The following is a 23,010-nucleotide window of genomic DNA, read 5'->3' on the forward strand; positions in this document are numbered from 1 at the left end:
ATTATATAGATAAACTGTCTACCAGTAAAAAATGTTGTTTAAAATTTACTCCACATCAACCAGCTACAACAATAGAATAATAGTTATGTAATGAAGTATGAGTATTAACAATCTTATAATATAATATACAATAATATATCTTTCACAGGGGCCAATTTTCTACAAAACCAGTACATTTACTTTGGTACATTTTGCAGATGCATGTGTTGTATTTTTGTGACATTCAGAATACTTCCAGTGATAGGTTTGAAATATAGTAGCTAAACATTAAATAGAATGGCAACTATGTGAAATGTTATATGATATATGATTGTATTCCGCAAAAAACACACGTTATATGCTATCTGAATGCCCAAGTATTTTAACCATGGCAGGTTTTACAATATTATTTTGAAGGCCTAATCGCCGGGTTTCCGGTTGTGATCTGTCTCTGTGTGTTTAACTTGTCGCAGCTCTTCCCTCTTTCTTCACAGCAGGTTTTCTGTCTTTATTGCGCGCGATCGCCCAACCGAGCACGAGCAGGCTTTCAGCTTTTGAATGTAGAACTTCTCTGACTGGTGGAACGGAGTGTTTCAGATAAATAGGCCAAAATGTTTTATTAGTGGACCTTCAGCAGTGGGTTTAACTTAATTGTTACAATGGGCGCATTATTGCATAGAAAAACCCAGAGCCAACGCCTACATGAGCCTATTTAAAACAGGTCCATTACATACAGGTCCAACTACTACTACTACTACTACCACCAATAATAATAATAACAATACTAATCAAAATGATCATAATCATAATGATAATGTGAAGTTTAAATACATGCACGTTACATGTACTTAATGTTTTGAATTACATATCTTAACATTTACAAGGTTGACCCACTGTATTTGTGCATGTCGATCACTTTTGATATAAGTTATCAGTGCATCGAAAACGCATTTATTTCCAGTGTCTTAAATATATATAAGTATCATCTACATAGAGGTATAGCTGAGAAACATATTTTTTTGCAGTATCAGTGTGTGAGGCAGATGGTCTCTATAGCAATTGCAGTGTCAGGCCTTCTGCACTACATTTGTCATCATTAGAGCCACTGAGGCCTGTACACACTCCGCACTCCACCGTGGTTTGCTTTGCAGCACCCCCCTGTGTGTGACAGGCTGTGAAGGCCAGTCGATGTAAGGAGAGCACACTCACTGTTACTATGGAAACAAGTAAACTGTGCACAGGGGAGTGGGAAGAAGAAGAAGAGAAGAAGTAGAGTTGGGTGTACGGACACAAAGGCCATCAGGAGTATGCACATAAACACAAAGTGTGTTTAGGAGTTGGATTTACTTCTTTGTGTCGGCCGAGGAGAACTGATGGTGAGTTAAATACCAGAGGAGTGTGTTGTGCAGTGCTGAGCAGCAGTGTCCTGCTCACACATACAACACTGCAGCTTTAAGTTTGTGTGTCCGGTTGGATTTTTGCCATTTTCACTGAGGAATTGTTATGTGTTTTTCCGAACTCTTATTTTTACGAGACACAGAATTAGAGCAGGAGATGCTTTGTTTATTAGGTAACAGTGGAAAGAAACATTATCATGACACATTTTAAGTGTGATAAAAGGTGGTATGTTATGTAGCTTTGTATTTTAGGAGGCTAAACATAAGCCTGGAGGTGCTCAGGCAGATCCTGTAAAGTGGCAAAGTAAATGGTGGAAAGTGTTAGAAACATGCTGCTCACACTCAAAAGATGTACAAAAAGCATCCAAAAGAAGACTTAAGTTTCATTTTTGTGTATTTTAATACATCATCTATAGCTAAGTAGTACCCAGAGATGCCACATGCACCGAGGTCACCTACAAACTGTGCCAAGATGCAGACCAAACTGAGCGCCTGGACTCCTCTGAACCACCCTGAGGCAAACAGCAAGGTCAGATCAACTCATCTATCCTGGAACATGTTAACAAATAAATATCATGTTATTTGCAGGTCAGAAAAAAGTTCTTACTCATTGGAGATAACTTTAATTATATCCCATCATACAGTATCACCACCATCAGATAAAAAACCTTCCAGACTACATCACTGCTAGCCATGCATTTTGATTTGTAGTATTCCTAACATTGCAGTTTGATGTTATTTTTAAGCTTCTTCAGTCTTCTCTTCTCCCTCAGGTGTTTGAAGAGAGACGAAGCCTTCTGGCAAAGTGGGTAAGTTTAAATCACACGAATAGAGCCACACTACACATGCACTGATGGGTCCAGACACAATGTGAATCCAGCTCAATGAAACTGAAGCAGTGCATGTGAAAGACTCATGTCTTCAGTTTGACAGGTGGTCTGACAGGCAGAGGAGGGCTGTGCTGCAGGACTTTGTACTGGGCTGCTCAATGGAGCAGCTGAGGTTCCTGAGTGTGAGTGTGAGCAGACAGCTCCCCCTGCAGGCTGCAGACTTCACCTGCCTGCTGCCCAGAGCCCTCTGCCTCTACCTCTTCTCCTTCCTGGACCCACGCAGCCTCTGCCGATGTGCACAGGTACAAAAACCTGACATAATATCAACCTGGAGGGTCGTTCACCTGACAATCACTTTGACAGCTAGTAAAACTGACACTCTGCGCCCTTTTTTAACCATCAGGTGAGCTGGCACTGGAAGAGCATCGTGGAGCTGGACCAGCTGTGGATGCCCAAGTGTCTGAGGTTCAGTTGGTGCATCAATTTCTCCCCCACACCGTTCGAGCAGGGCGTCTGGAAGAGACACTACATCCAGACTGTGCAGGGGCTGCGAGTAACCCCGCAGCAGGTCAGGAGATCAGATCCACCATAAGATGAAACATTATTTAATTCTCATTATTATATTCTCAAATAAACCACACTATGGCTTAGGGTAAGAAAAATACAGAACAAACCGACATTAGCTACATTAAAATGCAGTGATAAAATGTTTATACAAAGTCTTTTGCCCACCTCTCAGACTGCCTCGTCCCTACGGCAGTTTGTGATCCCAGATGTAACAATGATCAGCAGTAGACATGAAGATCTGACAGATCCGGCCCTCCTCACCGAGGAGCATCCGGCGTCCACCGCCCAGCGAGTGGGAAGCAGCCTCAGGACTGGATTCATAACAGAGAAGCAGCCGAGTGCACTGCCTCCATGGAGAGATGCTGACAGACATCCCAAAGACATAAGACGCTTTAACTACCTGGACAACCTGGACCCCAGCCAACAAGCCCTGAGAACGTAAGACATGTAGGCATAAACAGCAGCATAAACTTAGCACTTACTAAACTTATCCACTTTTTTGACTTGAAGCACATTATAGAGATATGATATTAATTAGGGAACATCAGGAACATCCAGATCTTGACGATTAAAGGGTTTAAAATTGTAATTTGGAGATACAGAAACAAATTGGCATCAACATATAACGCAACATAGCAGAACAATTTTCTACAGAGTGCAACCGTGTACAGGATGAAGCTACAGCTCATTGTGCCTTCCATTTTCTCAACACACAACTTATTAGATTTCAAAAAGTAACATCAGACAAAGTTTATACAACTTTCCTAATGTCATCGTGTCATTTAGATCATATATTTTTATATTTGTTCATTAGATTATTTTATAACATTGTTCAGATTTACAGCATGTGCTACAGACTTTCAGATCCTGTTCCATAAATTCACCCCTTTAATTCAAATACACATATTTTTTTACATTAGTCCTCAGCATTTGTTTCTTAAACATAAATGTACCTGAAAGTCATATTTCTCTCTTTTCAAAGAACCTTTAGATACTTTCAGGTGGTAATTTCACACAAGGTCAAGATTTATAAAATCTATACATTTAGAGCCATTAATTTACAAAACTGTAGGTATGTTTGTTCTAAGTAAGTAGTTTTTGTTTTTTAATTTCAGTTCTTTTGGCTCTTTCCATGTAGTTGAAAATACAGAAGGTACAAGTTCAAGGAACACTGAAAGAGAGGCGCTCTGGTCCATTTTTACTGTGTAAATCAATGAACTGGATCACGTGTTCTATGGTGATTAAAGATGCACGATACATGTGCACAATGTAAGAATATGTAATATTTTTCAATTCAAGAGTTAAGTTTCATAATCGTGCTCATAGTGTATGTACAGGTGTTACACTCAGAACCATGTAGAGAAGCTTTCCCTCTTCAACTGATGAATGTGAAAACATTTCATTGTATCAGTACACCAGTCTACACAATGAAGCTCAAACATACACAAAAAGTAAATGAATGGTGGGGGAATATAAAATTCTTTGTAAAACTTTGAGAAGTGAACTTGACCATTATCCATGAATGAAAAATGAAACATCTTGTAATTCCACCTGTGCTTAGATATTCTGATGCCGCGCTCAAAATACAATCTACAGCTGATACATCAGTTTCTGTCAAATAATGAAAGCTGCCGAACACATTTTTGATCGTGTGGCAACAATCTTTAAGCTCATACGTCCACACCTGCATTTCTAGAGTGTTTCTTAAAAGAATGGTTCACTTTGGCTAAAACCCCATAGACCCTTTGAGAGCGCAGACAAGGACAATGTCAAACAACATACACCAGACTTCAGAGAAAAAGAAAATCTAATTCATAGTAAATGATCCAATCTATACCAACATTTACTGGGTTCTTCCCTGGCCCCATATCCATCCCTCCACCAAGTTCGGTGCAAATCAGTTCAGTACTTTTTGTTTAATCCTGCTGACAAACAAACAGACATGGATGAAAACATAAAGTAAATGACAATGAAGTAATGACCATATAGCACAAACAATTTCTCGTGGTAAAACAGAGACAGTTAAGCTGATATAATCAATTGAAATAAAATACAGATATGTCATATTCTTTTTCAAAGGAACGCAGATCCGCCGAAGAGTTCACCTTGATGTTACACCTGCTTCACTGACTCAGTCGTCTCTCTGCAGGCAAACGAAAAGCACAGCTACCACCTGCACCACACCGAAGCCAGACGGCGGGAGCAAGAAAACGCTATCTGAGGCGAATTACAAACTCCGCAAAGCCAAATCTCTGGTAAAACCACGCTCCCATTCATCATCGCCACCGTAACCCCGCTGTGACTGTGACCTCCTTGTCTGAATCAAAGGGAGGGGGTAAACGTGGAAGGTTCTCAGGGGACTGTGCAACCAGCAGGCGTCATGCATTATGGAGCAGCGTTTACGCAGAAAAAGCATGTTAATGATGAGCGGCTCAGAGAGGGAGGTGACAGGGGGAAACCAAATTATGCTGATGATGGGGTTTTAGGAAGCGGGGGAGGAAAGGGTGAGATAGAGGACACCATGGCATTTAATATTCAGGCTTTGGAGAAACCATCATACATTTATTTCAATGCCTGTATATAGTTTATTTTTATTTTTCTGAACACATGGTAATCAAAAATAACCTCAGTTCTCTGAGAACCTTTGTCCTCCTCCTTCAGATGTTCCTCAGCTCCAACTGCAGACCCCAACATCCCCCTCCTCATCATCATCCTCATCCTCATCCTCATCATTGTCAGACCCAAACTCAGCCTCAATGGGCATCTCGCAGTAGCGACTACCCCATCACCAAGGAGACCGCCAAGAGCCTGCTGCGCCTGGCCCAGTGGAATGCTGGGATCCGTCCAGGGCCGGTGAGGTCAGCGGTGCCCCAGCTGAGTGTGGAGGCGCTCAGGGCGTCGCAGCGCTCACACCGGAGCTCTCCCAGTAAGTAAATCGCTGCTCTTTCACTCCTCTGGGCTGAATATGATGTAATCACACAGCAAGAAACGCATTCAGGACAAATTATAGGTTAAAAAATGGCTGAGTCTGCAAGAAAATCACAGACTGAATGCAGTTTGTGCCCCTATTAGAAATGTTGTTTTACTCTGTCTTCCACATTTAGATTTGACTCATTTATTACATTAGAAAATACATTTTAGTGGTTTTCTTTCACTAATAAAACTTCATTAGGCTTAACTGTTAGCTGCAAGGAAAGGCTGAAATTTTCAATGTACTCTTGCATACTTCAAATTAAAGGCATGTAGCTTTATTTTACTCAAAAATAGTTCATTACAGGAGGCTTAAATCAAAGATTTCCAGTATTCGATGTAATATGACCACACACCAGGTTGAGTGGTTCTGATGTGTTATGTGCACTGTTTTAACTACTACTTAATTGGAGATCTGATTTATGACGTGTAATCAATCCCAGGTACACCACTGTTTAAGGTTCAGCCGTGGATCATGCCTGCTTCACACCCACGATGACGAAGAAGGAAGTATATCACCCCCATCAGGAAGACATCAGAACTACAGTTTCAGGACACCAAAGCTTTTCAGAAGATGTAGTTGAATATATTTTACTCATGTAATTGATTCCATTACTGCAGTTACTTTGGAAGCTATTATGTAAATAGCTCTGGATGGAGAAGATTTTATGAAGAACATTTTGTATTTACATGTAATTATTTTTGAAAGGTCTTAATAATTTCCAATTTTAAAAAACTTTAAACTTGGAATAAAAAGCTACTGAAAAGAAAAAAAATCACTCATGAAGAATAAATGTTTTTGTTGTTGGAAGGCGACAGTATTTTGTAGTTCAGTAGTTTTACTAGCCTCATAGTTGTATTACAACTGCATCTTGAATATCTTTAAAGCTCTGTTCAATCATGATGTCTCACATTTAAAGGGGCTGTTTGTGAGTGTTCTCTGCTGCTGAACGTGGTTTCTTGCCGGGAGCAGGTGGTGCCGATTGTCACTTGACAAGATCGTTGTCAGCCATTGTTGTCTTTATAATTTATGAGGTTATAATATGCGCTCTGAGCAGAAAAGTGACTACAGTGACTCGCTATCAGAAAGTGATGAGACGTGCTGGGGCTAGCTGGTTACCACGCTAACTTCAGTACAGGGAAGAAGAAGAAGTGATAGAAACAAGAGTTAGTACTGGCGTTGTTTTCCACCACTGGAGACAGCTCTTGAATAAAGGAATGAAGTTTGATACTGAAGTTGCAAAGTTTCTTCAAGACTGTTGAGTAAACAACTTTTAATGCTAACGTAGCCATGTAGCAATGGTCAAACTTACAAAGAGCTACTTTAAAGACACAACAGCGCTGGTTTTTACTAACTTTTTACAGATTTCTTAAAGGAACCCTGGGGAGTTTTCGACTACTAGCAGCGCTACGGAGCAGTTTGATGAGTGGGCCCCTGTTATGTGTACCACATATTGTAAATAAGAGAGCCAATGGAAACATAGTCTGTATAAGAAATGTACCACCTTTATTATCCAATCCACACATCCCATTCAGAATGCAATACAAAGCCAAAGCAATTTATACAAACACTGAGTCTGAAATCCAAAAATATTAAACAGTAACTGTCAGTTTAAGACAAAAAAAAAAGAAAAAAAAAGAAAAAAGATTTTGTCTCAGTCTTCAAAACAACATCTTGCATTCAACACACAGTAGCATATTCTGGGCGAAGAGGGAAGCTTCGTGTACATCAATCATGACAGAGGATGTGATTTTTATTTTTTAAAAAAACCACTTCAGTCAGATATGAAATATCATACGTACACCTCACTTTAAGTCTCATCCATGTAAAGTTTTCATTTATTGCATATAAAACATTGCATTCAAAGTATGATTCACTCACACACACACACGCACCCATATATATTACTAAATACAAGAGGATCAAAAATAAACAAGACTTAAATGAATGATAGATACCTGACATGTTAATTTAATGTTAATTATCATGAATGTTGACATGTTAATCAAAGGGCAGGAGTGTATATGGTACAGAGTGCAGTATGTGTGGCTTATGGAATAAAATGAAAGTAAGTCTATGTTGTGGATGAAAAATAAAAATAGTCTTTACAAGTAACTACTATTTGTCAGCTTATGCTCTGTCTTCAAGGCAATGCTGTGCTCCACGATGAGCCAGTAACATTTCCATAAAGTAGGATCACAGGGGTGATGGTGGTGGTGGTGTAAGTCAGAGTTATTATTGTGATATATTAGATGGTAAAGTTGAAGAAGTTATCTGAGCAGAAAAAAGTGGAAAAGTAGATTTTACAACTGATAGTCGCATCCTTTAAGACAAGCTTATTCTTATCCATTAACCTTCATACAGATAACATAAAACGTGAACCACAATTTAAATGAACACAATGTAAAACCAACACAGATGAGGAGATTGTCCGACCATGTGAGCAGGTGAGTTTTAGCAGGTCAGGAGCTGCTGCTGCTGCATGTGGAGGAGCCGAGGGACAATCAGGAATGTCTGTGGTGTAATGTTAGTAAAATGAGCTAGGAAATTAGGAGTACACAGTCCTCTGTGATAAGTGACAATGATCAGACACACAGCAGGTCAAAAGCTCAAGTCTAGAGTCATTCCTCTGAGTTCAACAGTCGAATTTAAGGCAAATTTTGAGGTGTACATTATTTCACACTACGAGTTTTTAGGTCATGAAATGATCTGAGGCATGGATTGATGTATAGAAGACAATTAACAGAGTTTGCAAGGGCTTAGCAAACTCGAAATGTTGCTTTAAACATGTTGAGAAATATCAAAATTCATATAAAAATCAACCTGGTCACATTTGTCCCTCGAGTGGAGACGAGGAGAATTATTTCACTGACTAACTGATTTAAAAAAAATCAGAATTCAAAGCTTTAAGGAAAGAGATAAAAAAAAATCTTAAAAAAAAAAAAAAAACTTGTTCACTTAAGAAGCATATGTCATTTATTTAGAATAAAGACATTTTGGGGCTTTTCTTCTTAAGGAAATGGATTTTCTGTTCCTAATACAAAAGCCACAAAAAAAGTCACTTAAAACATGGCAAAACACACAACGATCATTCAGAGCATCACCACAAAACAGTTAAATAAAACATTTGGTTGGTTGATTTGATTTTGTGATTCATTATCACGACATTTTCAATCAGCAAAACCTCGAAGTTAAAGCAAACTTTGACAAACTGGATCTCACTGAATGTGCAAAGTATGTTTTTACGTTCACAGTGGATTTATTTTTATCAGATGCACAAGGCTGGAGTTTGAAAAGAACAAAGGACAAAATACAACAGCTGACTATAAAAAAAAAGAAAAAAAAAGAAGAGAAAACACCCAAATGTTCAATGTTCAACCAATTCATCAAACCAATCAATCCCTTACCTGCTTTCGGTATTTAGCCCTTCACTGCAACAGAAATGTCCACTTAACATTGATTGATTTCATATTGTCATTAAATCTCATACTTTGTTGATCAAGTGAAAACACAGGATGATATGACTTCACTTGTTCTTCATGTTGATTTTTTTGTGATAAAAAAAATGAGAACCTGTGTCAGAATTTAATTTCTCCGTTTCAAAAAAAAATGAAATAAAAGTTTCATTTCGATTCAAAAAAGTTGAATTAAACTAAAATCTGTTCACTAAACTAATTCCATTGTCAAATAAAAGATTTGTTGAAGGACATTTTTATGCTGCCTTGGTGATTTAGTTCCAAGTGCTGTTTGTAAAGCTCATTTATAGTATAAGGCTGACAAATCCATCATTTGTGCTTCGACAGCTGTTAACAGTAGAGGCAATTCATGTGATGCTTTTTTTTTTTTTTTTTTTTGCAAAGTACAAGGTACTTGTTCTGCAGGTTTCAATAACTTGGAGGGAATGACTATGTAAATACACACAAGTATTAACATCGAGTCTTTTTAAATAATGTAAACATATACATCTTATTTGAGGTCAGAGCATTGATCCTCTTCATATCTATTTATATATTTTTTTTTCTTTAAAAAAAGAGCAAATATTACTGGAGCATCGTCCGGATGTTCTTCGGAGTGGACTCGTCATTCAGGTGTTTTGTGGTGAATCTGAAGAGACATAAATAATAAACAGTGCATTAGGAGGCCATTAGCACAACTGTTCTCTATAGCCGCATTTAAACAGAGTGAGTGTAACCTACTTGAGGGCGTTCAGGAGGCCTTCTACGTTGTCCGCCGGCTGGTCCTTCAGGACTTTTATGCAGCCTTTCATCTGAGAGGAAATGAACAGAGTCAGAATGAGAGCACAGAAGCTCAAGAGCTGCATCACAGAACAGATCCATGATGGTGTGAAGTGCTGCTGTTACATGATCTGTGCAGCTTAGATCAGATGTGTGTGTGTGTGCGTGCGTGTGTGTGTGTGTCTTACGTCTATCTTAGAGGACTTGTTGAAGGCGCCGTTGGGGTGAACGTGATCGTAAAGAATGATGACCCCGACCATGACCCTCATGCAAAACAAGAGTGTGTCCTCGCTGCTGAAACGACTCGAATATTCCCTGACAATGCAGAAACACACAGAGACAGAGAGAGAGAGAGAAAGAGAGAGAGAGAGAGAGGATCAGAAGAGGAAAAGATCTAGAAATGATTTATAGTTTTATTTGCTTTCGCAGATGTGTCTGGCACCCCTCCTGTTCAAGGCGGATTTCCATCCGTCCTGACAGGTTGAAATGATCCCAACCATTTATCAAAAATGGGACGGGTTTAATACAATGACTGACAGAGGAGCGCCGCTGAAGCAGCAACAACCAAGATGGCTGCCGCTGATGTGGACAGGTCCGTTGAATCCGTTATCATGACAGTATTAAACAAGCTGGACGGTGTAATATCTCTAAAAGAAGAACAAACAACTGCGCTGACAGTGTTTGTTGATAAGAAAGATGTGCCTGCTATACTACTGACAGATAAAAGCTTAATTTACCTACTGATCGCTACGTCACATGTTTCATTGCTCTGATTGCTTGTAGGTGCAGAGACATTTTGGTCTGTGATTGTTGATAACATCTAATGAAATCAAAAATGAACAGAGAGGTTCCAGACCTATTAGCAAATGTGTGCAATGCCACGCGAACTGATTCAGGCCGTTGAAAAACGTGGGTGTAAACTGAGAGCCAGTGATTTAAAAAAAAAAAGTTCTTTTTTTTTCTAAAATCAATCAATACAGACAATCTCAATATATTATTGGTGAATGTATGTGAGACAACTCAACTTGCTTTCAATCTACAAACTGCAGAGCTTTTTCAAGGCCTCCAAGAAAACTTATGAGTGTGTGTGTGTGTGTGTGTGTGTGTGTGTGTGTGTGCGCGCATGCGTAGCAAAGCGTTGTAACTCACGGTGTCTCCAGCATGACTTTACAGACACTGGCCATGGTGCTGAGACAGTCCGTCGTGTTCTCCAGTGGAAGAGTCTTGTTCTACAGAACAAACAAACCAGATGTTATTACCAATCACTTTAATGACTTTAAACATGAATCATTAAAAAAATTACATACATTCTTTAAATCATCCTGCTTTGACAGAGTAGATCAGCGTAGATGTGTGTAAATCATTTTGAAGGTCAGACCAGGTCTCACTGATATTTCTTCATCTGTATTTTGGTATTAGTTTGATTTATTCAATTAAAATGGCTGCGTCAGAGCTGCAGCATTGTGACAATTATGAATGCAACAAATATTAGATACAATTAGATCATGTTTGTATGACATGCCAAGTTCGAGCAAAGGAGAAAATAGCTCACGTTTTTATGAAGTAAACATACGACAGAATTTGTCACAGTGAGAGTAACAACAGTGATAACGGGTTTCATTCTCACCTCTGTCACAAAGTTTGTGGTTGCGTTGCTGAGTGTTTTCAGCATGGGCGTAGCCTCAGCGTAGAACAGAGACATCCTGTTGGCCATCTCATTGTTGACTTCACTCTCAATGTCCAACTTCAGGTGCAGAAACAAACAACATGCATTCGTTCATTTAGTTTTTTCCATTTTCGAATGCACAAGAATCTGTTTTATATTCACTGAACAGAGGCAGCGGCCCTGCACTGCTGGAGGGGGAGTTATAACATTTTCACATCAATTCCATTTTTAATACTTTAGCACCTCCAATGTGATCAGTTTGGCCTATTTGTGATTTCTGATGTGACGTAAGGGACCCATCAAAACACAGTGAACACGGTCTTTTCTTATGTCACTTTAAAACTGTTTCCTGTTTTAGGCAGAGAAAGCACTGCAGGTACTAAATATAGAAATATCAAAGCCTGCTGTTAGATATAAATATGTGGATCTGAAAACCACAGGAAAAAGATGGCTGTCACTCTGGTGCCATGTAATGTTGATCTCATCTATATATAATTTGTGCACAACTCACATTCATGTTGTTTATCCGGTTTCGGCTGATGGTTCTTCTGTAGTAGCTGAAGTCGTTCTGAATGGCAGGAATTCTCATCTGAAGGGAAACAAGAAAACAGGACAACAACACATTAAGCCTCTATTGTTGACTAAACAGAACCAACACATTAGTTCACACAAGTATGCTGTGTGTCACTATCTGAAGTAATATGGGAAGAGTGGCTGAGACTGTGTGTGTGTGTGTGTTCCTGAGATGAACCACTCAGTGTTTCCAGCAGACCTTGAGCTCATCGAAGCGCAGAGTGAAGTGGAGGATCTCTGCAAACTGTTTGGCCAGAGCCTGCTCCCTCTCCAGGTGCTGAGTGGGTGTGAAGGGCGGACATGTCAGGCACTCCAATAAACTCTGCAGAGCCTCTTCTGCAGACACACACACACAGACACACACAGACACACACAGACACACACACACAGACACACACAAGATGTCAGCAGCTGTGTAGATGTTTGGCCTCTCCTTTAAGTCCCAGAAATCTTCCAGCTCAGAATTTATTTACACAGTCACATTTTATACAGAAGAGAAGCAGAGAACTGAACACTTCATTCTGTGGTGAACTTATTTTGTTATAGGACACGATTTTAGTTTCTGTAGTTCCCCATCATGGACTTTTTGTATTACAAGACAAGATTTCACATATCCTATTAGTTAAGCTAACTAAAACTGTACTGTAATTACTTCATACCAGCCATCATGCAAACCCTATGTTAATACAATCTGAGATGAGTTTTTAAGTGAGTGACCGTGTAGCCTACATGTTTATTATAAGTTGCAGGATTTAATGGGCATTTTCAAAATAAAAGATTACCAATTTAAAGACAACATGGTGTGATGGAAGTCAAAACTTTCAAAATAAGATATGTCATACAAGTACTATTTTACCATTATTTAGCCCGGACTCATTAAGATTAAATATGTTTTCGCTATAACATGACATATTCAAAAAAAGAAATGATAATCCTGGCACTAAAAATGCAGAGGGATAAGACGAGACATTTTGCTCTCTGCTGTGACCACACCTAGTCTCAGAGAGAAACTGTAGAACTTCTTGAGTTTGATGACGAGTGGGCAGACGGAGTTCCAGGCTCGCTCCTGCAGCATGAGGTCGTTGGGGTTTTGAATGGCCTGGACCGAACAAGAAAACAGCAGAAAACATCCATCATTAGTGTCAAACTGACCATCAGCATCTGTGGAGAGGATTGAACTAGTTTGTTCTGCTGTTTCAGTGTAGTTCAGCTTTTGTTTTCTCTCCTTTTTCTGCAAATAGTTCATCAGATGTTACAGCAGAAATGTTCACACTGGCTGCTGTTGAAGGGGAAAGAATAAAAAATGGATTTGAAGACAGGTCTACCTCCCTGCTCAGAGCTTGTATATTTTATTTACTTATGGCAAGACATGTACAGTGTTTCTTGTTTGTGCATGCGTGTGTGTGTGTGTGTGTGTGTTCCTCACATCTCTGATCTCCTGGCCGGCTCCTTTGTATGCCTGCAGGCCAGACAGGATGCTCTCCGAGTCCTGGAGGACTGAGTTCACCTGGTTCCACACCTCTCGCTCTCCTTCTGTCGGCTGTGCATCTAACAGACGAACATGTCCATACAAACACAAACCATCACAACAGGTAGCTAAGCTAGCTAGCTGTCTGACAATGCAAACACATGTATTAATTCTTGCCTTTTCACATCAACGATCAGCTCGGAGTGACTTGTAATTGCACAAATATTTAACTTACAATTAACTTGCAGTTTAACTCATTGATGTGAAATGGCTTTACTTACACAAGTAATAACGACAGTACTTTTAATCATGATGAAACACTCACTGGGAGAACACAGGCATGTGTGCTGAACGTTTTTGCCACTAAAAGTTAACTAGTTCATTTTTGTTCATTTCTATTTGAAGAGCTGTTGATTAGAAGACGAGTGCACAAGAGAGAAAGAACAAAAACGTTCAGCACAATGAACTGTGTGTGTGGGCCAAAGCTAAAAACATTATTTCACTTCAGTCAACATTTCCAGCTTGTGGCACATATACTGTAGTACAGTATATCAACACATACGAGTCCATTAACAGTCAGCCGCCAAAATTTGCTGCCTTGAGCACCGAGAGTGATGCTTTTAATTTGAAATGCAAAACCCAAACTCTATGCATCTGCTAAAAGATAACTACACTGAAAGAACTGGAACTAACCACCTAAGAATTAAGAGAACTCTGCTGTAGACTTAAGGGATCCAGATCAGCTTCATAATCATGTATCCAAAACATACACATCTCTGTAACTAATTACACTGGAGCAGGATGCATTTACTGCATCCTGCCTAAAGCTTTGAAAGAACTTGTGTTCCCTGTTAAAACACAAACACAAAAGAAAATCTGATTTCTGAGAGCATTTCAAAGCAGCAATATTTGAAAGCTGACAGTTAGAGAACTAGTGGGGAGATATAAACGGTATATGTTGGAAAACTGTAAATGTTCTGCTACTGTGAACTATCTTTTAGTGTTTGCACGCGGTCTGCATAGGGCCACATTAGAACCTTGTTAATGAATACGAACACAGTATCAGTAACAGTGTTCATGGCATTTTACTGCATAAGAATGATTGAATGAATGAGGAGTAGTACTGTGCTCTGCCATGCCTGCAACCTGCAAGTGGACTGTTTTGTTTCATATTTCCTGCATGGTTATAGCAAGAATACTATAAATACGCCTCAAGAAGGGAGTCAATTATTTGTAAATAGCTCTGAATAATCCAAAAATGTGTTGTCAGCTCAGTTTGCTTGACCTATTGGGAAACAGTTTTTGTGTAATAATAACGTGAGCACAACACTTAATTCTAATTTAAAAAGGTGTCTACCGGCAACTGAGACTCTCAGAATACAGGCTTCGGCTATCATGACCACAGAGCGTCAAAGTCTACAGCAGCAGCTCTAAATATAGAGCATCACTGACATTAAAACTCTGTGTCTGGGGTCTGTTTTGCATTTCAAAACCCTTCTACTCCCATCATTTCCTCTTTGCTGAATAAACAAAGCCTGAGGTTCGGCTACGTTGTGAGTGCGGCTGAAATGCCATGGTGGAGGCGTTATTGTGTTGTTTTTTTCCCCCCAGTGGGAGGAAAAAAAACACCAAAGCAGATTTATTTGCTGTGTTAAAAAAATGAGCTAAACTGTCTTTTTTGTGTGTAGCAGCAGTAATGAAGCTGAGTTAATGTTTCGCTGCAGAAATGAAATGTGGAAATAATGCTGGTTATATCATTAAATGGTAACAAGATTATGCAGGAAGAGAAACTGGATAAAACATGGATTAATACAGTATAAATGGGACCTGATCAATAATGTGTTAATAGTTACATTATGCCACATACATATGCATCAAATGTGTCTTATTGTAAGTGAACCTACGGGGTCATGCATGCAGACAAGTTAGTAAAAGCAGACAGCAAAAAAAAGGTCAAGGGTCAGCTCCATTCTTCTTCAACTTCAGCATGCAGAGAATAGATCTTAAAACCGTACTGTAATCAATCAGGAATTATAATAACAGCCTTCAGAGGCAGCGTTAGAAATTCAAAGGAGAGAGGTTGGCAATTCAATAGCTGAATGGGCTGACCCCTGACCAGTCAGAGCGGCCAGAGAGAGCTCAAAGGAAAAATGAATTTTAGGATAAGGAGGGGAGGGGTTAACCTAGCAGAAGGACAGGCGTAAGCTGTTCTCACTTTCAAAGTCAAGGAAAAAGTTTGGCCCTTGTTCAAGCTCTGTGCAAGTGAGCACTTTTAACAGATTCCCCATTTGGTTTCTGCAAGAGAGAGAGAAAAAAAGAAAGAAAGAGAAAGGAAGAAAAGTATGTGTGATGTTAAAAAGTCATTAAAAAAAAAAGTTATTTGAACAGAGATGGGAGATCAGAGCTGAAACAGCAGGAGGTCGCGACTGAGTGGAAGAAAAAGAAAAGGGGTTTGGGAAAAAAAGCAAAAGGACAGAAGACAGGAGCAAAAGCAGACTCCTTCATGGCTTCATCATCGGGAGCAGAGACCTGCTGACAGAAAGGAAACAGCTGAGCCCCTCACCCCACCTCCCCCACCTCCCCACATCTCTTCCTCCATCTATCTTTTGTCCCTTTGTTCCACTCCTCGGCCAGACTTACTTTCAAAGTCCAGGAAAAAGTGTGGATAGTTCTCTATTTCCCTTGTTAGGACTTTTAGCAGGTTACCCATTCCAGCAAACCTGATGGTCAAAATACAACGGTAAAAAACACAACACACAAAAAACACATGAATACATGGACATTTTGCACATAATACATCCAATGTGGAGCTAACTTTGTACTTGTCACAACAGAGTCAATGATAACTTGGGGCTTTCTGTTTGTTCTCAGTGATGCCTTTTATGGTTTCAGCCCAGGTTAGTGCAGCTGTCCTGAATACTATGCTATGCTCATTGTTAATGAGGTGTGTGTATTTCTGACCCATCTCACAGACATTTATATCCAACCACACGTCAAAGTGTTCAACTGATGCTTTCAATTGCATTTTAGATGCAACAGAAATTCAGTTTAGACTGAATTCAATTATGACTAAACAGTGGAGCATGGTTAGGGGACTCATTATGTGCAATTATATTGCAGAAAAAGTTTGATTTATAGATGCAAGTGAAAGTAGAGTTATTTTGACCAACAGTTCCCCAAAGATATTCAGTTTGATTTAATAGAAGGCCAAGAAAACCAGCAAGTATTTACATCTAATAAAGAATTTTTGGCACTTTTAGATTTAAAAAATTACTTTCAGATTAATTTTTGTTGATTATTTTTCTGTCCATTGACTAATTGATTACTTAACTAACTGTGTGAGGTCAATTTCCTTCAATCAATGATATCATCTCTTAAAATAATCTCACTTCATTTCATGCAAATGAAACTGAAGAGGAAATGAAGTATTTTCTAATTATTATTGATGTGTGTGTATTTATCAGAAAGTGTGCACACGCAGCAGACATTTAGTTATAAAGACAACATGAAATCTTTGTCATTTAAAATGCATTGTGCAGCTGTGAGTGTGTATGTGGTGTGTGTGTGTGTGTGTGTGTGTGTGTGTGTGTGTGTGTGTGTGTGTGTGTGTGTGTGTGTGTGTGTGTGTGTTTCCTGGTCAGTAAAGAGGCTGAAAAAGCGAAATTTCCTTCCTGAGGTTCTGAACCAGCTTCTCTGCTCTTTTGGATTCAGGCCTTTCTAAACGGGACCAAACACAGCGATGTGGTCCTAAATGGCAGTTCCACACTATAAAGGCTTTATTGAAGGCAAAAGGCAGAAGGTAGGTAGCAATTTCCTGGGGAAAAGTCTACCTCCCCAGCCTCCGAGGGTGGTCACACACTCTGTAATCACAGCAGGCCTTAAACTTACAATAGATATGAGGCCAGGATTACGGTAAAAGGGAGCACGTCACAGTATGTCATGGGGATGCAAGTGGGAATAGTATAACCTTTCTGGGTTCAAAAGATTTATGCAGATGTGACATAGGGTGGGAAACAAAGTTGTTTTAAAAAAAAAAAAACAACTACAAACTAGTCTTTAAAATCATTGTTTTTTTTAGAGAAGACATGCAAATAAATCTATATTTGCAAATTGATCCTGTGCAGAGAAACTATAAAAGCACAGTCTTTTCCTGTTTTACACAAACACACAAACACACACACACACACACACACACACACACACACACACACACACACACACACACACACACACACACACACACACACACACACAATTTCCCCTAAACTTAAGTCAGAGTGTGAAGTGACAACAAAAGAGACACTGTGCTGCAGTGTGCACATGATAATCACACTGCATTTATCTGAACAGCCTCCGGCGAGCTGATTTTCAATCATGGTTTTCCTTCCTCATCTTTCCTCATAAATTCATACATATGTGACAGTCCAGATAAAGACAGTCTGCATACTGATCCCACAGTAACAACTTTCATTCTGGGGAAATTAAAAACCTTATTATGTGTCTGACTATCAATTTCATTCAACTACAAAACAATCATGATTAAATACAGAAGTGCAGCAGCAGGGGGCAGCGCTGGCTTGTTTTTACGTTTCACTGACAAGGATTAAAGTTGTGCTGTAATGGTGTCATGTTGGTACATGTGCTGCTGCAGCAACCATATTTTATCTAGGTGAATCTTAACCTGCGGCTACAACAAGTTCCTCAACAGACTCAGTCACCTTCATCTCCAGCCAAACCGTGGATATCCGTGGATATGCTTCCCTCAGGTGCAAGTTAACCATTAAACCTGACAGCCAGGTCTATCAGACACCTACGCAATGACTTCAACATCTGAGGGAGTTTCTTTTTATGAGAGACCACAGACCAAGGTACAATAAAGGTCCGGTGAAAACTAATACTTGGTTCATCCAAGGCACTTTCAGGATTATTTCATTGATAACAGAAAGTTTATCATGAAGGAAAACACATCATTTTAAGAGATGCCCTCAAGGTAAATGTCTCATGTAGTCATATACTTTTTGTTATCATTAATTTGTCATTTACACCACAGTCGCTCTTGACAACCTCAGAGAACAGATTTATGGCTTTGAGTCATTGGGGTGTGTGTGTGTGTGTGTGTGTGTGTGTACAGTAGTATGTGTATGTGTGTGTCTGCGCGTGCATGTCCATATTAACATAGCTACTGAACCAGCTGGTTTGTGAACACTGGGGAATGTCTATTGTGGTGATGTCACTCGAAATGTAGCTGCATTGCATTCTGGTATGTTACAGCTACTGTTCGCAAAGAAAGCAATGATTCAGAGCAACTCTTTGAGCAGAGCAAAACATCTGTGACATCTGCCTCCACAGCTTGTAAAGAGTGGGCAATAGAAAAATGAAGTTTCCAGCTTGTGTAAGATGTAAGAAAAGAAGCAGAGAGAAAAAAACAAAGACTCAACAGTGCAAAAACCTAATTTACACATAATCTAACCAGAATTTCAAGCATGTGAAATAGGCCAATGAAGCAAATTCAAGCCTGCGATAATATCCAGTGACAGTAAACTCGAAGTTAAGTGTGTGCTTTATTTCCCATCTGAGGTAAACAAAGCAGATCCTGCAGCTTTCTCTACTATTTCTAGTGTCTCAAGAAGCCGGGGTGTAAATGAAACAAACAACCAGCAGGGCTCCGCTCTAAACAAGCTGAAAATATAACGTACACTTGGAGGAATGCACAGTAGCAGAAACAGAGAGACAAAATAATGAGAGTGGTTTCTGTCTGAGAGAACTTAACCCCCCCCCCCCCAGCCTATTTATGCTAATTGAGTAAAAGATACAAAACATGATAAAAAACAGTGTAAAAATGTGCATATATAACTATCCACAGTCTGTCCTCCTGTTCCTGCCTGTTTATTTACTTGAGTCAAAGCACCATATGTGGTTTGTTGCTGTTATAATAATTCTAGCTAACTGGAGCAAAAGACTCTTTTTTGCATTGACCTTACACGGTAATCTGTAAGGTCAATGCTTTTCTCACAACAGATTTGTCACTTGTCACAGCAGGACCAGCACAGATAATAATATTAACAAAGGCTAAGTTCCATTTGGTGTCTAAGAACTGACACATCTGAATGGACTGCAGCCAAAATGAATGTTATTAAAAGGTCTATAGTAAACAACGAAAGACGAGACTTGGTATTAGGTCTCTGAAATGAGACTAATTGGATTTTAACAGTGTCGGATGAGGTTCAACCCCGTCTCTTGCTGCCAGATACATGAAACATTCACAGACACGCTAATCATCGAAGTTAAAGGCCGAGTTATGAATAATGTTTTGTTCCATCTTGATAATCCTGCTCACAAATCTGTTAGTAATACGCTTTGTGATGCGCAGGCTGAAACCGACACTCATGCAATGTCTGAATGGCTTAAAGCGCATCACCTGACCCCCGGCTTCAAAACCTTCCTCTTGACCCGACGAGTTGAACACAGGTCAGGAGATCGGGATGCTGAATTTAATTTAAAAGTTATTAACTTTCAAATACTGACTCATCAAAAAGAAAAAAAGAGTGAGAGGACAACAGAGACCTGAGAGCAGCAGGAGTGACCGAGCATGAGTGAGCAGAGAGACCTGAAACTTAACTTCATTTAGTACTTATGTAATTCTGTGTAGTTCAATGGTTCAGCAGTAATGTGCATGGGATTATAGATGCAGACTGAAGACTTTGAAGAGAGTATCTAGAAGGGACTACGACAACACAAATGCAGGGTGAATGCACATTATACGAACAGTAAGCTGCTCCATATTACAGTTTGTAGGACTATGAACATTATTTGCACTGGAGATGAAACTTTTGCATCTGCTTCACAGAACCATTCGCTGCTCTCTGATACACGAGACGTTCCCATCTTTACCCTTAAATCGTAATTCCTGACAGGGAAGGAAAAATTATGCAAAGCGTTTTCTCGTGTGCTCGGTTCCTCTTTCACAACCACTTATCTATACAGCCTGGACTGAAAGTGTGGAAACTTTGACTTTCCTCTTTTCCATAAGATTTACCATCATCTGACATGGGTTAAATTAAAAAAGGAAATAGCACATATAGTAAGCACGTATACAATAAAGTAATATCTTTTTGTGGACAATTTGCTGAGGGTGCAACTTAAACCCTTAAAGAAGTAGATGTTGGAAACAAAAGGTATTTCCCCTTTATGCTATTAACAAGAAGTCTGAATTAAAATAAAAGAAGTTGCAGTGAAACCTCTCTTCTTCTGAAAGAAAAAACTCCCTGGAATTACATAATCTATTTGTAACTGATGTCCCTCCAGACGCCCCACATGGCGTTGACGCCAACGTCACAGACTCACGTGACTGAGGAACTCTACATTAACCTGTCAGTCAACATGTTGGTATTGATCAATGATCTGCCGTTTCACTACACTTGAGTCTTTCTCAGTGACAGAAACTCCCTCAACACCTCCACTGTCCTCCTTTAATCTCAATTTAAATATTCCTCTTGCCTGTGAAATGTGCCTGTGAGCCCGTGTCGCAGTCTGAAGCCTATTTGTGCTTTATAATTAAAGCAAACTCTATGCATTTAAAGCACCAAAATGAGTGCCACATTTAAATTGCCTTTCTTTGCCGTCTCGGAGTCTGAAACAACCTCTGTTGAGGGAGAAGTCGTGGTCTGAGCAAAGAGACAAATCAAATGATTTATAGAACTGTATATGTATTTTGACATGTTGTATTATTGCAAGGTTTGACATTTGGCTTTTATAAAAAGGTCAGAGAAAAATCGAAATGATCAAATACCACAAACCAGGATTTCTTTCAACTAGTGAGATCCAGTTCTCCTTGAAGCTGATTTAAGGTAGCCTTTGAGTTTTTGACTGCCAGCATCACTATGGTTCAGTAAGGCAGTAAAGAAACAAGCTGGCAAACATGGATGTAAACAAGTCATGATTTATAGTATTTAAAAAATGGCCTTTGCAAGTGTTTTAATGAGAACACAACATGTTTGTTAGACCTCCAGGATACACACATTGCATTTTGGGAAGAAACACTGAACATAAACAGAACTTTTGTTTGTTTGCAGGAAAACTCCACAGGGCTCCTCCTTTAATGAACCTGTTTTTTGTTTTTTTTCACAAAAGAGAAACCAGAGCCAAACTGAATTGTTCTTACCCACAGAAAAGACCTACAGCTGATCTCAAAGCTGGAATTTACTTGAAAGTGCATTGTAATTTCATGAAACTTCATTAGTTCCTTATTACTTCACATCTTGTTCTCTTTTCTGCTGCACAGAGCTGCTGCTGTAAACATGACCAACCTAGAAAACTGCTCACATATGCTTCATTTGTCATGATCATTGCACAATCTCTGTCGTTTACCAGTTTGATGTGCTATTTGCAAGCAGTAACCTTCGGGGCTGAAGCCAACATGGAGGTATCACAAACTGCAGTTCTTCAAATGGCCACTTGAGTCTGGCTCCAAAAGACTCACATAAACTGCCATGTTAAGATGCTCGACTTTACAGAAGAAATAAGCATGTTTACAGCTTGGTACAAAAAACAGTTTTGGTCTCTATAGCTAATTTCCTCCTTCATGACAACTGTACGTACAACTCACCCATTTAAATTTCATTGAGGCTTAAAGTTATGCATAATTGAGGGCGAGTAACAAACTTGTATCAAACCTTAACATTGTGATGTGGATATCTTTGAGGCATAAAAAGGTAACTTTTCCTCCTGCCTACATCAGAACCAACTGAACGTTCAGTGTTTCTCTCTAACAGCCCTGAGGACAAACCGTTCAACAGCGTCAGAGAGAGAAAGTTTTTGGCTCAATACAACAAGTGCAGGCTAATCCCTTCTGTAATCATCTAAACCACAGCATTGTTGCAAGGGCTGATGTGCCTCAGTGGCAGCTTAGAGTGTGGTCTTATTCAAACAGAATGACTACAGGAGCTTGAAAAACTGTTTTGTTAAGGGTGTGTGTGTATACAGGTATGTGTGAGTCATGTACCTTCTCTGGTGGAGGACCTCGGGTTGCTGTCTATATCATCCGCTTTCTCTTTGTCTCTGAAACAGGAGAGAAAAGAAGAATTTGTGTTAAATTAATGTTTGCATGTTTTAAAAACCTGTGGGTGTGTGTGTGTGTGTGTGTGTGTGTGTCCGCCCACACGTGCACATCACACGTCTGTCAGGTACAGTGTCAAGTTTCCACATTAACCAGCTTTTCTCCCGACATACAAGCATTGAGCAAACAAATACAACCCTCCTGCCATCACCGAACACACCACTGAATTATTCAACAGTGAAATCAAAACCCTTGTCTGTTATATCCAA

The 23,010-nt window shown here is 39.5% G+C and overlaps 2 protein-coding genes across 4 annotated transcripts in view; one reads left to right on the top strand and one right to left on the bottom strand.

Annotated features, from left to right (window-relative positions):
* Positions 1 to 1,269: 1,269 nt before the first annotated feature.
* fbxo16 (F-box protein 16) lies at positions 1,270 to 6,427 on the top strand. The gene is made up of 9 exons (XM_022737893.1): positions 1,270 to 1,355; positions 1,793 to 1,905; positions 2,150 to 2,185; positions 2,302 to 2,508; positions 2,610 to 2,774; positions 2,946 to 3,211; positions 4,923 to 5,028; positions 5,435 to 5,699; positions 6,187 to 6,427. The coding sequence occupies exons 2-9, from the start codon at positions 1,810 to 1,812 to the stop codon at positions 6,240 to 6,242; spliced, it is 1,197 nt and encodes a 398-aa protein (XP_022593614.1). The 5' UTR covers positions 1,270 to 1,355; positions 1,793 to 1,809; the 3' UTR covers positions 6,243 to 6,427.
* An 802-nt stretch (positions 6,428 to 7,229) lies between these two features.
* Positions 7,230 to 23,010, bottom strand: part of LOC111240347 (protein FAM49A) — a 35,270-nt gene continuing 19,489 nt past the window's right edge. Inside the window, exons 2-12 of one of the 3 annotated variants that reach the window (XM_022770327.1) lie at positions 22,688 to 22,743; positions 16,327 to 16,406; positions 13,645 to 13,766; positions 13,212 to 13,317; positions 12,418 to 12,554; positions 12,157 to 12,234; positions 11,607 to 11,723; positions 11,129 to 11,208; positions 10,168 to 10,294; positions 9,941 to 10,011; positions 7,230 to 9,848 (exon numbers count right to left, since the gene is read on the bottom strand). In XM_022770327.1, coding sequence (XP_022626048.1) covers positions 9,785 to 9,848; positions 9,941 to 10,011; positions 10,168 to 10,294; positions 11,129 to 11,208; positions 11,607 to 11,723; positions 12,157 to 12,234; positions 12,418 to 12,554; positions 13,212 to 13,317; positions 13,645 to 13,766; positions 16,327 to 16,396 — 972 coding nt within the window. In that variant the 5' untranslated portion in view covers positions 16,397 to 16,406; positions 22,688 to 22,743 and the 3' untranslated portion in view covers positions 7,230 to 9,784. Of the gene's footprint in view, positions 9,849 to 9,940; positions 10,012 to 10,167; positions 10,295 to 11,128; positions 11,209 to 11,606; positions 11,724 to 12,156; positions 12,235 to 12,417; positions 12,555 to 13,211; positions 13,318 to 13,644; positions 13,767 to 15,901; positions 15,975 to 16,326; positions 16,407 to 22,687; positions 22,744 to 23,010 lie in introns of those variants that run through there. The other 2 variants (XM_022770328.1, XM_022770329.1) reach the window with 2 other exon arrangements.

Source organism: Seriola dumerili, unplaced genomic scaffold, assembly GCF_002260705.1.
Source record: "Seriola dumerili isolate Sdu_G_001 unplaced genomic scaffold, Sdu_1.0 BDQW01000025.1, whole genome shotgun sequence".
In the NCBI taxonomy this organism is placed as follows: domain Eukaryota; kingdom Metazoa; phylum Chordata; class Actinopteri; order Carangiformes; family Carangidae; genus Seriola; species Seriola dumerili.

Coding starts and splice junctions, on each gene's coding strand:
- fbxo16 (XM_022737893.1), top strand. CDS start 1,810: ATGCCACATGCACCGAGGTCACCTACAAACTGTGCCAAGATGCAGACC. Junction 2,509..2,609: donor GCCTCTGCCGATGTGCACAG/GTACAAAAACCT, acceptor TTTAACCATCAG/GTGAGCTGGCACTGGAAGAG. Junction 5,700..6,186: donor CTCACACCGGAGCTCTCCCA/GTAAGTAAATCG, acceptor AATCAATCCCAG/GTACACCACTGTTTAAGGTT.